The 17,025-nt window shown below is 45.4% G+C and overlaps 1 protein-coding gene across 1 annotated transcript; it reads left to right on the top strand.

Moving 5' to 3' along the window:
* Positions 1-570: 570 nt before the first annotated feature.
* PROKR1 (prokineticin receptor 1) lies at positions 571-15,831 on the top strand. The gene is made up of 3 exons (XM_065927246.1): positions 571-918; positions 2,886-3,530; positions 13,335-15,831. Exons 2-3 carry the CDS (start codon positions 2,944-2,946, stop codon positions 14,029-14,031), a joined length of 1,284 nt encoding a protein of 427 aa, XP_065783318.1. The 5' UTR covers positions 571-918; positions 2,886-2,943; the 3' UTR covers positions 14,032-15,831.
* Positions 15,832-17,025: the final 1,194 nt, after the last annotated feature.

Genomic DNA, 17,025 nt, shown 5'->3' with positions numbered 1-17,025 from the left:
AATATCCCTGGGTAGATTGGTGGGTGGGTGGATGGGTGGATGGGGGGGGGGCTCCTCTCTCTCCGGTATCCACACCGCTGCCCTCCCCCAACTTCCTTGCTTTCCGGAAAGCAGTTCTCTGAGCCTCTAACACCGGGGTCAAACGGCTGAAATGGAGCTGACCCCCGTGTCCAGTTAGGCTTGCCCGGGGGAGCGACGTTTGTGTTGCTCCCAGTGTGTCTGTCCTGCGAGGGCGGTGTGGGCAGAAGGGGCGGCTCCTCCCGGTTGTTTGAAATCTCGCCGGCTCACCAGCCCGACCGCCCACTCTGGCGATGGCTCCGGGGCAGGCCAGGTGAGCGGCCGAGCAATCCCGAGCCCCGGGGACTGCGGGGTCGGTACCTCGGAGTCGGCGCTGAGCCCGGCTCCCGGCGCCGCCGCCCTTGTTCCCGCCCCGGGCGGTCGTTCCGGAGTCTGAGCCCAGGGAACGCGCGCTCCCTGCGGCGTGTCCTCGCCTCCAGCTTCCTCTCTGCGTCCCCGACACTCCGGCCCGGGGGCGACTCCCGGGTCCCCAGCCGCGCGCTGGCCAGGGCGCCCCGACGTGGCCCCGCCTGGAGCCCAGACCTCCCAGCCTCGGCGTCTCTCGGAGCCTCGCGAACCCGGCGGGGCACGCCTCCCAGAGCCGGCCACCCGGGCCCTCGGCGCCCCGCGGCCCCCGGGGCGGGGACAGCGAGCGCGGGGCGTGGTGGCCTCGCCGCGGAGCCGCGGTCCCCTGATCTGCGGCGGCGAGAGCGCAACTCCTGCCGAACCTAGCCGGGAGAAAGCCCCGAGCGGGGACCGTGCTCTTCCTGCGGGGTTCGGGAGCAGCGGCTCGTGTCCTCCGACCCGGGCTAAAGAGCCCGGGACCTCGTCTGCCTGGCTCGAGACTCCGGGATGAATCAGGTACAGAGCGCGCCCTCCGGAGCGATGCTCCAAGGACTCCAGGCGGCAGCGGCCGCCGGGGCGCGGGGGCTTTTGAGTGAGAAGGGGGCTTTCCAAGAGACTCGCACTCATGCTCGTGTCTTCACCTGAGCCGGGCTGCCCTCTCCTTCTGTCCTTAGGCGTAGCCTCTGAGGCTCCGGAGAACAAAATTGCGAGCCGGAGAGACGGCTTACCAGCAGGGGCTGCGAAGGGAGGCTGCCAGAGATGGGAGGGGTCTGGCCAGGGGGGCGAGCGCTAAACGCTGGGGCTCTAGAGGACAGCGGGTGACAGTGGGGTTCCTCTCCGGGAGGTGGGAGTAAAGGAGAAAGAAAAAGATCGCTGGACAACTTCTCCCCAGATCGCAAAGCTCCTAACACCCGGTCTCCCCAAGAAGTTTTTATGCTCTTTGTTTTAAGATCGTGACTCTGAGTCTTCCAGGTAGCAAGCTTGCAGGGCCTTTTCCAGAGGTGCCCTGCCTCGGAGACACACAGGGCCGGCCAGGGACAAGGGCTGTCCCACCCTGACTGGGTCCTTCCTGCCTGGGGGCAAGCCTGACACCCTCTGCCGTTTAGGCTCTGGATTCTGCTTCTTAGATCTGACAGGGGCAAAGGGCAGGGCCTGAGAGGGGCAGAACTGATGCTCATAAGTGGAACAAACTGAGGAAAATAGAGGCGAAGAGTTGGGGGAGAGATGGAACTGGAGCCAAGCCTCCCTGGGGTGCAGAGTCACTTTAGTTCTACCCCCAAAGGCAGGCTCCAGGCATGTCACCTTTGAGGGATGTGGACAGCAAGCTCTCCCGGGGGTCCTTGGAGTCTTCCTGGTATCTCCCTGTCCCAGGAACCTCAGACTTCCACATTTCCCCTCCCTCTCTGGATTTCCTGCCCTCCACGGAGCTCTCCAGACTCCAGCCTTTTTATTGTATCCCAGCAACCTGGTCTGATGCTTGCAGACTGTGGGACGGACTGGGTCTGCAGGGAGAGCGCGGGGGGCATGGGGAGTCTGGCTGGCTCTTGGATCTCTGTCCCCATCGGTGCAGCCGACAACCCCTCCCGATATCCCAGCCCCAGCATGTGTGTCAGGTGGACCCTCCTCTTCCTTGCAGCTGACCGAGGAGGCGTGGGTCCTCACTAGAATTCCTTGCAGTCCTGGGATGTAACACCCTCCCTCTCCACAGAGCTCAGTGCTTTACAGACATCATTGATCTCTTGCTGGGAGGATGTCGAAACTCTTATCTCAGGACACAACCATCCCAGGAAGGACTTTGCTCCAATATACTCTTTCTAAGTCACTCGGTGATTAGGCTGGGAATTCAGTCCCTGCAGCCCCTGTCTGGGGACAGGCCTTGGTCAACGCTGTGTGTTGGCTTCTAGGGTCTCAGCTGCCTTGGATGTAGGAATAGGAAACCCAGGGAGGAGAGGGACAGGCAATTGCTGCATAGGTTCTGTGATTTTAGAGCAGTGTTTTGCCAGAAGGAAGGAAGCCAGCTCATGGAGAGCAGTCAGGTTTGTCTCAAATCCTTGCTTCTTCAATGGGATTCAGAACAATTTCTTTTAAGCCACAGAATGGGACAATTTCACAAGGACATAGTTCAGGCTGTCGAGACAAGGAAAGGAGTTTGGAGCAGGTCACTTTGGTTCTCTTCAGCCTCCCCACACTCCTTACATTGGCCCCTGAGAAAAAGTGCAACATTCAGAATCTTCAGTGGAATGGAATTAAAACTGAGTTGGTGCCTGTTTGTCTTTATAGCAATCTAACCTTACCTAAATGAGTAGGTATGTGGTTTGGATTCCTTTGTTTTCTTCCCCTGGTTCCTTTATTTCTGTTCCAACCCAGTGTTCACTCTGGGCAGGTGGCTGATGGGCCAGCTTGGGTTACAGGGTGGCTTTAAATTTGGCCTGGTTTGTGTGTAGTGTCTTTTGTGTGCCAATTGTGTGTCATGTCTTTCAAAGGCTTAAGATGAAGCTTGGATTCTGGACCCCAAGGATGTTTGCAGGGACACACTGACTCATGAAGAAAAAGCTGAGTTTCGGCAGAAAGGGGAGACCTAAGCCTAGCAACATCACCCCAGAGGAATTCCCGAGAGTGTGGCTCAAGGCTTCAGCCAGCCAGATGGAGATCACCATGGGGGTCATGGATGAGAATGCCACCAATACGTCAACCAACTATTTCCCTCTGCTTGACCCCCTTGGAGCCCAAGCTGTTTCTTTGCCCTTCAACTTCAGCTATGGTGACTATGATATGCCCTTGGATGAAGATGAGGATGTGACCAATTCCCGGACTTTCTTTGCCGCCAAGATTGTCATTGGCATGGCGCTGGTGGGTATCATGCTGGTCTGTGGTATTGGCAACTTCGTCTTCATTGCTGCCCTGGCCCGCTACAAGAAGCTACGCAACCTCACCAACCTGCTGATCGCCAACCTGGCCATCTCTGATTTCCTGGTGGCCATTGTCTGCTGCCCCTTCGAGATGGACTACTACGTGGTGCGCCAGCTCTCCTGGGAGCACGGCCACGTGCTGTGTGCCTCTGTCAACTATCTGCGCACGGTCTCTCTCTACGTCTCCACCAACGCCCTGCTGGCCATCGCCATCGACAGGTGAGTGGGGGTGGCGACAACCAGGGAAGGACAGTTGTGACTGATGAGAGGTGTCTATATTCAGCAGAACTGTGGATGCATGCAGGGGCCAAAGGTGGCCCAATTAATGAAAGTGAGAATTCTAGTTTCCTGGCTGTAAGGAGTCAGGAGGTAGTAGAGGCCCCTAGATTGGGTAGCCAGAAGGCTTCTGGTCTCTCTGCTATGGGCTTGCTGATAGGTGTTGTATCTGTCCAAGGCCTAGAGGTAGACAGCCATCAGGAGATGTGGAGGGAGAAGTTTAAGTTTCAGGCAGTTACCTCTGGAGTTAACTTGGTAATCTTGAAGGAGGTTTCTATCTCATCAAGACCTACTATACGAAACATGACACCCTACTAATACCAGTTCACTTTTTAATAGTTATTATTATTTTAAAGTTTTTAATTTTATATTGGAGTATAGTAGATTAGGGCTTCCCTGGTGGCTCATATGGAAAGAATCTGCCTGCAATGTGGGAGACCTGGGTTTGACCACCGAGTTGGGAAGATCCCCTAGAGAAGGGCAAGAATGCTCCAGTATTCTTGCCTGGAGAATTCCATGGACAGAGGAGGCTGGCTACAGTCCATAGGGTCACACAGAGTCCGGCACGACTGAGCGACTAACACTACTACTACAACTATAGTAGATTAACAGTGGTAACACTGGTTGATTTAATTTAATTAATTTATTTTATTTAGGTTGATTTTAAAGAAGGTTGAGGAATTTGTTTTGAAAAAACAAACAAAACAAGTCAAAACAAAGCATATGCTTACTCACTCTTTTAGTTTTGGTTGCAATAATCAGTTTCCTCCTTTTCATACATTAGCATGCAACAGTACAGAAGAGCTGATTCTAGTGAAGATACATAAAAACAGTAAGAGCAGCCTATGCCAATCTTATATCTTCAGGCTTTTCATTTAGTATAATCACCTGTGCTAATGGGCCAGAGTGGTTTTTGTGCCCTTGGGACAGTCTTTGAAGGCTCCTCTGCCCAAAGTTGAACTCTTGTTACAAAGCCATGTTGCAGTATAGAGACAGTTACCCTGAGGGTCTGACTGGGCCTCTGTGTACTTGGATCTGAACAGTCTGTCTCTCCCTCTTAACCCAGAGGGCCTGAAGCACAGATGCTCTCTGTGTCCCATGGCCCGAGGGCTCTGGTGGCATCTGGCCCACTCCTTGCAATCGGAACATCCTGGGATTGAGAGGGGGTTGAGAAGGAGCCTGGCTTTAAAACCTAGAAGCATGTCAGAAGGTTAGCACGTTAACCAGCCCTTGGTCTGTCATCTGTAGAAGGTGTTCAGAAATGTCATCCCTGAAGAAGGCTTGGCTGAAGTCCTCAATGTGAGTCATGGAGCTCCATGGTGTTCTGTCCACCCATGAACAGACCCTGGGTGACTATGTGGAAGGAGCAGGAGGGGGACAGTCAAGCAGACTATCTGCTTCCCAAGTCCTCCTCACAGCTGTTGAGGAAAATCTCCAGGGACTTTGTCTCTGAACTTTTCTGAAAGTGGAAGCTGCACCATCTCTTTTAGCACACAAGTAGGACAAAATATATGGGGTCATTTGCTGAAGTTTCACTCTAGTAGGACATCTTTTCCCAGAGGGTGCTCCCAGCCACTGCAGGGGGATAGATGCCTGCTGTGGGGTGGGCCCCTGCTGCCTGCGTGAGACCCAGTTTACCAGGGAGGGGCCTACTTGTGGAAAGGGGTAACACTGGAGGAAGAAGCAGCTTCAAGGGGGAAGGAAGCCAGGGTAAAATCAGGACATCGGGCTATTCTGAACATGTAAGATAATATTACTATTATGTTAATCAACTCACCTCCATCTACCAAACTCTTTCAAATTCTTATTCAACTTTCACATGAAACTCAGCTTGTCTGAAATATTGCAGGCATTTCTCTTATAGTGGGGGTTTTGATTGGGAGCATGCTTTGCATCCTGGGGACTGCTCTTGTTTAGAGTGGTGTTGTGATTGGAAACTTGAACCCAGACACTGGAGGAAACAGTGTTGCCTGCACAGGACCATCCAATGGCCTTGGCCGGCTAACTGACTGCTCCAAAACATTAAGTTCATTTCGTGATGATTGTGATCTTTGTTTCAAATTATTTAGATTTTTATGTGTTTTTCACATGTCAAATTTCATTTTCATGAATAGATTCTTGTTTGACCTCATGTGTTCAGGATTTGATCAGTGATTTTCAGGTTTGATTTTGTTGTTGGTAACTAGTTTTTATCTTGATATAACAAATATGTCTACAGTTATAAAAATATCTTTAATTTTATGAATTTCTGGAGGAATAGTATGAGTAGTTAGTCTGTTGTTCAGTCACATCCAACTCTTTGTGACCCCATGGACTCTAGCCTGCCAAGTCCCTCTGTCTGAGGAATTCTCCAGAAAAGAATACTGGAGTGGGTTGCCATTTCCTTCTCCAGGGGATCTTCCCAAACCAGGGATCCAACTGGGCTTTCCCACATTGCAGGCAGATTCTTTACCATCTAAGCCACCAGAGAATCCCAAGCAGTTAGCCTACCTGGGTTTAAACTCCTATTGCACTGTCTATTGCCTTCAGGGTTTTGCTATTTGACCCCTCTCTGCTTCAGATTTCTCATGTATAAAATGAGAATGATAAGAAAACCTAATGTATTGGATTGCTTTAAGGATAACATGAAATAACACATGTAGTTCTTTAGAACAATGCTTAAAGCAGAGTAAGTACTAAATAAACAGCGGATGTTATAATGTGTAAATTATCCTTTAAAGGAACAGTAATAACAAAACCAGATAACCTATGACTATTTCTGATTGGCTAGCCTCTTTGCTTTCATCATAGTGGTTGTTTTATGATTTGATTAAAGAAATAATACTACAAAGTTTCTAAGGAATACAGCTCTCAAGCTATAGTAGAACAAAACCATTTATCTCCTACCTGTTCTCTGTCTCTACTGTTGGTTCCATGGTTCTCCCAGGCATCTAACCTGGCAAATCCCTTTTGTCCTTGCTGCTTTCTCCCTTTCTCCACCATTCATTTTATTCCCAGGGCCTGACAGTACCCACTGCCCATAGGCCCCGCTCCCACCTCCCACTTTTTCAACAAGGGCTGAACCATCACAGTCTCCTCTTGGTCTTCCTGCCACCAGTGTTTCTTGGCTCTGCCTCTCTGCCAACCCTACTCCCTCACAATCCATCCTAAAGATTCATTCATTCACTCATTTGTTCATTCAAACAATGCATTTTTATAGATAGCCTTCAATGTGACATACTATTACAAACACTGGTGAAATGATGGTGAATAAGCAAAAAAAAAAAAACTCCCTGCACGCATGGAGCTTGATGGAGAGAGACCAGTCAGGCAAGCAAAGAGGGAAGGTAATTTCAGAACATCAGAAATACTCTTGAGTAAAAGCAAAAATATACATACCCTATAAGGAGAAAGAATCCAAAAAACAAGTACATGTAGGCATAACTGAATCACTTTGCTCTACACCTGAACCTAACGCAACATTGTAAATTAAGTGTTCTTCAATAAGACAGACAGACACACAAGCAAACACTGAGAGTGATGGAGTGTGGGAGATGCCCTAGGTGGGAGTCAGGAAAAGTGTCTCATAAGAGATATTGAAACAGATCTCTAAATGATGGAGGGAAAAAACCTGGCCTTGTAAAGATTGGGAAAGAGTATTCCAGACACAGCGTGCAAAGGCCTCAAGATGGGAGCAAAATTGAAGGTTGTAGGAATAGTGAGAAAGGCCCTGTAGACTGAGGAAAGAAAGCAAGACTACAGCCAAATTAATCTTCTGCCTCATACATCCCTCCCTCTCTTGCTTGAAAGAACTCTAACACCACCATTGTCTATAGAACACGGCTGGAATCTTTTCATCTGCTTTTCCAATGTCTTATTATTGAGCTCCAGACTGCCTGCCAATCTCATGCTGGCTAAACACATTGATGTCCTGTTTTCCAAAAACAGGTTGCAATTTTTTTGATAACTGTCCCGTGGCCTATTATGTTTCTGTTCATCCAGGGCTAGGTACTTGTCGAGGGTGAAGTTTTATTAAGATTAAGTGCCCAGAGTTCACAGTCAGCAAAAGGTTATGAAAGAAGTAAGACATGATCCCTGTTCTTGGGAAGCTTGTCATCCAGGGTGCAGGGAGGGGTGAGAACTAACCCGGAAGAGTTGGAGGGGAAGTAAAGCGTCAATTTGAAATTAAATTTGGAAAAGGGGAAGATCATCTGATACCAGAAAAGTCAAAGGAGGCCTCATGCAGGAGACAGATTATTAACTTGGCTTCAACCAGTGACTATCAGTAAAGAAGAAGAAAGGATTTCCAAGAGGGCAGAATGGTTCTTGCAAAAGCTGAGCGGTGAGAATGCTTGAGGTGAGAGTGAGATCGGGGAGGACAGGAGGCGTGGGGCCAGAGCAAAGGGTGTAAGAGAGCAGAGATCAGGAAGAACAGGAGCCTGCTCTAAAAAATGAGCAAATGGGACCTAGCTAAACTTAAAAGCTTTTGTACAAAGGAGGAAACTATAAGCAAGGTGACAAGACAATCCTCAGAGTGGGAGAGAATAGCAAATGAAACAACTGACAGAGAACTAGTCTCCAAAATACACAAGCATATGAAGCTCAATACCAGAAAAGCAAACAACCCAAAAGTGAGCAGAAGACTTAGACATTTCTCCAAAGAAGGCACACAGATGGCTAATAAACACATGAAAAGATGCTCAACATTGCTCATTATTAGAGAAATGCAAATCAAAACTACAATGAGGTATCAGCTCATACCCATCAGAATGGCCATCATCAAAAAGTCTACAAACAATAAATGTTGGAGAAGGTGTGGAGAAAAAGGAACCCTCTTACACTCTTGGTGGGAATGCAAATTGAAACAGCCACTGTGGAGAACAGACTGGAGATTCCTTAAAATGCTAGGAATAAAACTACCACACAACCCAGCAATCCCACTACTGGGCATAGACCCTGAGGAAACCATAGCTGACGAATATACATGTACACTATTTACAACAGCTAGGACATGGAAGCACTCTAGATATCCATTGACAGATGAATGGATAAAGAAATTATACATATACACAATGGAATATTGCTCAGCTATTAAAAGGAATGCATTTGAGTCAGTTCTAATGAGGTGAATGAACCCAGAGCCTATTATAGAAAGCGAAGTAAGTCAGAAAGAAAAAGACAAATACTGTATATTAATGCATATATATGGAATCTAGAAAGACAGTACTGATGAACCTATCTACAGGGCAGCCGTGGAGATGCAGACATAGAGAACAGACTTTTAGACACAGCGTGGGAGAGAGAAGGTGGGATGATTTGAGAGAGTAGCATTGAAACATTATACATTACCATATGTAAAGTAGATAGCCAGTGGGAATTTGTTGTGTGATACAGGGAACCCAAAGCTGGTGCTCTGGGACAACCTAGAGGGGTGGGATGGGGAGGGAAGTGGGAAGGAAGTTTAAGACGGATATGTATATCTATGTATACCTATGGCTGATTCATGTTGACATATGGCAGAAACCATCACATTATTGTAAAGTAATTATCCTCCAATTAAAAACAAAATAAAATTTTAAAAAAGTAGGACCTTGCTCTACAGGATCACAAAATCTGGGCAGCAGGAGTCAGACCTGAGGGTAACAGGAAACCGAGAAAAACCCTTAGAGCACTCTGTCCCCTAGGTCTGGGTTTCCTCTTTGATGTGGAGACAGTCGCACAGTCCTCGGGGTGTATCTTTGGATCTCAGGCATATAGAGCACTGGAGTCCCTTCTTTTACCTGGAATCTAGGGGAAGCTGACCAGTCAGCCTGCCTGTTGGCAGCTCTTCTCTACTGTCTGGATGAGGCAACTAAAGCCGGAGGAACAGCACTCAGCCTTAGGAAGCACCAATACTTCCTTAAAGTATTTTATTTTATTAAAGGAGCAGGTTGTTTAAGGAGCAGGTTGTACATTAGCTGCCCATCCCATGAGCCATCGAGTAGCCACTGTGATCACCATTTCCATGATGAGATCTGGGGCTGAGTCCCGGGGACAGAGAGGGAGCTCCAAGCCTCTTTGTTTAATCACACAACCCGCTGCCATCACACAGCTAGTGGCTGGACATTTCTTTGTCTGGCAGCCTTCACTCTTTGTTCTCTGGGAAATGCTGACTCTAAGTGGATCTGAACCTGAGCCATTGTAGTGATAGACACACTGGTCAAGCCAATGGCATACTCCTAAGCAAAGAAAAAAGTAGTTGCCAGCTATTTAACTCCATTTGGAAACATCTATAGGTAAAAACTGACTATGATGAAAAGAAGAGAGGGGCTGCTAGGATTTCAGGAGGGAAGGATGAAGGGTTGCTTGTTCTGGTTGGAAATGGAAAGAACATTGGAGTACTGGAGAACCCACGGGATTTGGAATAAGATACGGATGGATCTGCATCACAGTTCTGTCAATTACTAGCTGCATGGCTTTTGACAGTTATTTAACTTCTTCACATCTCAGTTTGCTCATCTGTAAGATGAGCATCTTTGCTTCCTTAGCGATAGGGTTGGGGTTATCTAACAAGAAAGCAGATTTAAAAATGCTCTGTAAATTGTAAGCTGCTTTACAAACTTAAGCAAGTATGACTAATAACATGCCTCCCTGGTGGCTCATATAGTAAAGAATCTGTCTGCAATGCGGGAGATGTGGGTTCAATCCCTGGGTTGGGAAGATCCCCTGGAGAAGGGAATGGAAACCCACTCCAGCGTTCTTGCCTGGAGAATCCCATGGACAGAGGGGCTTGGTGGGCTACGGTCCATAGGGTCACAAAGAGTCAGACACGACTGAATAACTTTTACTTACTAATATTGGAGTTCGGAGTATAGCATAGCCAAGGCTGGTGGCTATCCTTGAAACAGTTTTCTGCAATTTGCTTATTGGTAAATATATTTGGAAGACCTCTTGCACACCTCCTGGTGCTAACCTTGGGGATGGTGGTGGGGTGATGTCAGGATGAACTGACGGACAGTCACAGATTACCCTGAAGATTAGTGTTGATGCAAAAATGAATAAATTCAATAAAGTAGATCCAATAAAATAGAGCCAAGTAGCAGAGAACTTGCAAATGCAGGATTTGCCAGTAACAGGTGAAAGAAAATTGCTTGCTATACAAAATAGCTCTGAAAAATACATTTTAGGATACTAACAATTTCTTGCATATTAACAGTCTATTGTTTATATGCAATGTCACTTTGGAGCCTCACAGTATCTCTGTGAGCTTGGAAAGACAGCTGATATTCCCATGTCACAGATAAGGAAATCGAGTCCACAGGGCTAAGAAGATGACAAATTCACATGTTTGTGGCAAAGCTGGGATTAGATTCTTAATATTCTCATTCCTGGATCAGTATTCTCTCTTACATGGTCATTGAAAGAACACTCTGAGTTCGAAATATCATAAAGACTTAGGAAATTACTAGTGGGAAAAGAAGGAATAGAATTGTATAGTGTGTTCAGATAGCAAGCAAGTATGAATACAGAAACATTCTTTGACAGAGTGATCAGCAGAATATGGTGGGGTAGATAAGGGAGAGAGATGATGAGAACAAAAGCTTTAAACTCTTAGTTTTTGTTATGACTCAGAGCAGATCGGATGTCCTCCTTACAGCAGGAGCGACATGGTCTTCAGGGAGGTCCACTGCATGCATTGACAAAAGCACTGCCAACACGCTGTAGGCATTCCCACTTCACCCTCAGCATCCAGCCTGGGAGACTGGCGAGTATCAGGGTTTGTTGCTGGTGGTAGAACCTGTCAAGCAGTCAGTTGGGTGGCTAGGATGAACCCAACCCATCCAACTTCATCTAACATCTGGAAGAGAGCAGAAGTCTTGTGCCAATGAACTCTCCAAGTGACACTCAGCGGGGTTGGCTGTCTGTGTTATGGGATGGACAGAAACAGCAGAAATATGATATGAAAAAAAAAAGAATGAACCTCCTCTTCCAATCAGAATTCCAAGTAAGATGACCTCAAGGGGATCAGTTGCAAAGAAAACAGAATTGTTTAACTTTCTTCAGGCCCCTGTCATGTTTGCCCTTGGTTTTACCAGGAATAAGCTGTGGATGCATGAGGATATGTTTATTTCCAGTGTTCATTAGTCATTCCCTCCCACTTCACTTTCCATCTTTCTCCTTCTCCTGCTTCTACCCCCTGCCAGACAGAATGTCTTACAGGAAATCAGAACTGTCTGCCTAAGTGTGTGCACTCTCTCTGGGAAGGACGCTTTCATACTGCATGAATGACTCACATCCCCCAGAAAATGCTCTCTCTTCTTTCCTGGACAACTGTGGTAACAGCAGTGTGGTTTAGGGGGAAAGGACAAAACCAATATCTTTTACTGTCTGTTGCTTTGTGGTTCAAAAAACATGTTCATGTGTACTCTCAATTGATTTTCACATCAACCATGTGAGATAGGGTTAAATGTTTTCTATTGAGAGTACTATGGTATATGACCTTGAGAAAGTCAGTCATTTCTCACTAAGCTGCATTTTCCAGCCTGAAAAATAAGATAAATGGTCACATGCTTTTCTTTCACCTTTGCATGTAGAGCAATGTTTTTAATGTATTTAAAAGTATGGAATGAAAGCAAAACCTTGCCCACTAGTTCTATCAGAAAGGGCAACTTCTCCCAACAAGTCCTTGGAATTATCAAGTCCTATTAACTCGAAACTGTGGGGTAATTAGGATGAATTTCCGTGAAAACAGCATGAACCTGGGAATAGTGCCAGGCTAGAAACCAATAGGAAATGTTATTATTACATTTAATAATAATAGTTACCATTTTTGAGTGTATACCATGTTTAAAACTGTGCCAGAAATTGTGTGTAAACTGGCACGTTTAAGCTTTAAAAACAAACCGGCAAAAACTTTTGCAGATAAGGAAGTCAAGATTCAGAGAGATTAAACATAAGTTGCCTGTCCTGGGCATATATCTGGAGAAAATGCTAATTCAAAAAGGTACATGCAGCCCTATGTTCACAGCCATACTATTCATAATAGCCAAGACATGGAAACGACTTAAATGTCCATCGACAGCTGAATGGATAAAGATGTGGTACGTATATACATGGAATATTACTTAGCCATAAACAATGAAATAATGTCACTTGCAGCAAAAAGGATGGACCTAGAGATTATCATACTCAGTGAAGTAAATCATAAAGAGAAAGATAAATATCATAAGGTATCACTTGTATGTGGAATAAGAAGTGAAGTGAAATGAAGTGGCTCAGTTGTGTCCGACTCTTTGCAACCCCATGCCTACCAGGCTCCTCTGTCCTTGGAATTTTCCAGTCGAGAATGCTGGAGTGGGTTGCCATAAAATATGACCTAAATGAACTTATCTATGAAACAGAAGAGACTCACAGATATAGAGAATAGACTTGTTTTTTCCAAGGGGCGAGGGGTGGGGGTTGAGACAGGGATAGATTACCAGTTTGGGGTCAGCAGATGCAAACTATTACATATAGAATGGATAAAAAGCAAGATCCTATTGTATAGCACAGGGATGTATATTTGCTATACAGCAGAAATTAACATTGTAAAACAGCTGTCCTTCAATTAAAAATAACTTGCCTGAGGTTGTACCGCTAGTAAGATGTGGGGCTGGAGCTGGCATGCAAGTCTGCCTTTCTTGGAAGCCCACATACCATAGGTACCATGATTGTGCCTCAGTGTTGCAAAAATAATATCATCCAGCACTTCCTTACTACATGTTGATACCAACTGTGTCCTTATCCTAGATATCTGGCCATTGTGCACCCGCTGAGACCCCGGATGAAGTATCAAACAGCCACCGGCCTGATTGCTTTGGTGTGGGTGGTGTCCATCCTCATTGCCATACCATCAGCCTACTTCACCACGGAAACGGTCCTCATCATTGTCAAGAGCCAGGAGAAGATTTTCTGTGGCCAGATCTGGCCAGTAGACCAGCAGATCTACTACAAGTCCTACTTCCTCTTCATCTTTGGCATCGAGTTCGTGGGCCCAGTGGTCACCATGACCCTCTGCTATGCCAGGATCTCCCGAGAGCTCTGGTTCAAGGCCGTCCCTGGCTTCCAGACGGAGCAGATCCGGAAGCGACTGCGCTGTCGCCGGAAGACCGTCCTGGTGCTCATGTGCATCCTCACAGCGTACGTGCTGTGCTGGGCGCCCTTCTACGGCTTCACCATCGTGCGGGACTTCTTCCCCACAGTGTTTGTGAAGGAGAAACACTATCTCACGGCTTTCTACGTGGTCGAGTGCATTGCCATGAGCAACAGCATGATCAACACCGTGTGCTTCGTGACTGTCAAGAATAACACCATCAAGTACTTCAAGAAGATTATGCTGCTCCACTGGAAGGGTTCTTACAATGACAGTAAGTCCAGTGGGGACCTTGACCTCAAGACCACAGGGGTGCCTGCCACAGAAGAGGTGGACTGCATCAGGCTGAAATAACTCCAGAACAGGACCTTTGGGCCCCTGACAATGTGCTGAAGCCCACACTATCAACCAAGAACTCTAGGTTTGCCGCATAGGGCAAAAGAAATGGACAAATATGTCATTTCTGTGTTCAGGGAGCTCAGAATCTCTAAAACTGGTGTGACTACACCATCACCAGTGGCTGACATTCAGTTAACATCTAATTTGTGCAAAGTGTAGGCACTGGTGAAATCTATATCTGTTGATGATATTTGATTGGCAGAAAGAAATAGGGATTGAACAAAAACAAACAAACAAAAATGATGGGACATAGCGTGGAATGATGGGTTTTCCAGAGGGGAGCCTGAGTAGTCACTTAAAACTGTGGTCTATATGTTTGTAGGGTGAGGTTCTCTCCGGATCATCTCAGCTACTCATCAGACACTGAGATAACCTATCTCTGGGATTGTTTTTAGGCTTGAGTTCACTCCTAACACTTCCTGGCCTGGGACAAGAATACAGAGCAGGTTCCTGGCTCTTTCTGCAATCTTCCCTTCTATCCCTGGTCCTGACTCTCACCCTGGGCACCCAGGAAAGAAAGAAACATACAAATAGGTGGTGGGGAGCCCAACAGTGAGATTCAGAGACTACAGGCTTATTGAGGGCTTGTCCCTCTTTTGAATCCACCTCCTTTGTTTGGTGTTTTGAATTTGGAAATTTGGAACCAGAAGATCTGATCCAGCCTTGCATCTATCACCTATATGGGCCTGGATAAGGCCTTTTGGAGGCAATGAAGATGATATAATACCTGTGACAGCTACCAATGAGATGACCGTGAAGAACCAATGAGATAATATATGGGAAAACTCTTTCAACCATGCAAGTAATCAAGAGTGGACTAATAGCTATGTGTAGTGCCCTGGACAAGGAAAAGCTTGTCATCTTAGCTTATATATCATAGAATCCTCACCATCTCCCTCTTTCATATTGTTTGTGTGAATTATTCCTTTATCCCTGTTAGCAGTTCTATGTGTGCATTATGTTCCTATTAACAGATTGGTACAATAAGACGTTGAAGTTTGGTGGCAGAATTGTGAAAGGAAATGGTAGCTAGGTCTCCAGTCAGAAAATGTGCTCAGGGTTTTAGAAACTTCAGAATCGGAGCATCTTTGTGATTGATCATGGAAGTATCAGTCATGCCTGTTCCTAGTCAGCATGAATCTGGGGAATGTGATACTTGTTTCTCAGTCCAGTTTCATTTCATGGGGGTGTATAGATGTGGAATGGATTTATCTTCTTATTAAATAATTCTAGAGCAGCACACCTATTGATATAATGCTATTTAAGTGATGTATGTATGGTGTTTCCCCCTCCAAATATAGTCAACTCTTTAGTTTTGGTGGCAAAGTTTTTTGTTTTTTGTTTTTTAATAGTTACTGTATTTGCCTGGAAGACATATTTCAAAAACCTGTTTGTTTCTTTTTATTCATCATCCAGAGGATTTACCCTCTGGTTTAACTAGAATAGTCTCAGAGAATGAAAACTAATTAAAATATTAGCCTGAAGCCAATCTGGTTTGGAAGGCAATTCTATTGCATTCTAAAACTAGGAAAGTTTAATTTTTGAACTGAAAAATAATAAAATGACTAATTTATTGTCCTTATGTTCATTTTCCATTAGAAATGTTAAACATGAGTTGACTGTATTAAATAGGAGCTTTTTACATGTGACATTCAAACCTCTTCCTGATCAAATATCAAATTTTCACTTGTTTGCCTATCTGTAATATTTCTAGATATTATGTCTGTTTGTGATTGTACAATGAATGAAAATGTTATTATCAAGTGAAATAAATAGTCTCTCTCTATATATAATTATTAACCATAGTATTCCTGTAATTTCCTCCCTCCCTCATTCTTTTCCCAGTTACAGTGTGTTGGTTTTCTGAGTGAACACTGAATAGAAGCTGATTCCATGATCATATGAATTCTGAGAACAATGCTATTTCATGTTTTTCTTGCCTGTGAACTTCTCTCCATCCTAAAGAGATTTAACTGGTTTATATTTTTTTTTCCTATAAATCTACTTTGGTAAAACCATAGCACCTGAGTGCCAAGACTGGAAATCTGAGGACCACTTTATGCTGGTTACATAAACTAAGGCTAAATCTTTGAACAGGCTCAGTTGTCCACACATGGAAAATGAGCCAGGAGATGGACCTAGGGTACTGCATCTCTTTCAGATTAGCAGCTGAGTCACTGAACTGAGCAGTGGTCTGTCTAGCTGATGGCTTCTCTAAAACCTGGTATAAAATCCAACAAGGTGGCACTTGTACCTATGTATTTCTTTTCTATTTTCTAAATACTTTCAGTATGCAAAGAGATATGCACATTGTCCCATACAGAAGAATAAAAACATAATTTAAAAAAAATCAAACCATCTCCTAAACCAAAGTAAAAGAGGAGGGCAGGTTTAGAGTAAAACTTTGAGAGGTTTTGCCTAATGAGTATACATTTAAAGAATAATTTCTTAAAGACGTTATGAAATGGCAGTCACCATAGCAAGCCCTGAAGCGTGAAACAAGTTCCATGCTCAGTGTGGAAAAGAATGCTCAAGAAATTGTAAGATTGCCAGAAAATTATAAACACACGTCCTGTTTCTTGAAAAATATGATTAATTTTGGAATGTGTCCACAAAGAATGAATCCAGTTCTCCTTCCTAGAGTGTAAGAATATCAAATTCCAATGATTTATTTTGCAGGTAATGAAACTGAAGTCCAGAGAGGGGAAGAGAAGTTCAATATCACACAGCTGGTAACTGTAAGAGTCAGGGTGAGACCCCAAAGCTCCTGAAGCTCAGTCCAGAGTTTTTCTACCACAGCATCCATGAATGTAGGGAGCATCAATCTTGGAAAGAGAAGGATCCTTTCCAAGAACCCTTGAGAGGGCTGTTCATCTCCAGCCTGACCTTCTCTGGAGACCCTTAAAGAGTTTAACAGAGACATTCCTGGTTCCTTTGCAAGCCAAGTTT

Source organism: Muntiacus reevesi, chromosome 3 (assembly GCF_963930625.1).
Source record: "Muntiacus reevesi chromosome 3, mMunRee1.1, whole genome shotgun sequence".
In the NCBI taxonomy this organism is placed as follows: domain Eukaryota; kingdom Metazoa; phylum Chordata; class Mammalia; order Artiodactyla; family Cervidae; genus Muntiacus; species Muntiacus reevesi.
The sequence above is the reverse complement of the archived record's forward strand: the minus strand, read 5'-3'. Positions and strand labels throughout refer to the sequence as shown.

What these genes read in the sequence shown, in the direction of transcription:
- PROKR1 (XM_065927246.1), top strand. Translation starts at nt 2,944, where the DNA reads ATGAAGAAAAAGCTGAGTTTCGGCAGAAAGGGGAGACCTAAGCCTAGC. An exon ending in CTGGCCATCGCCATCGACAG is followed by an intron (nt 3,531 to 13,334) that starts GTGAGTGGGGGT and finishes TCCTTATCCTAG; the next exon opens with ATATCTGGCCATTGTGCACC.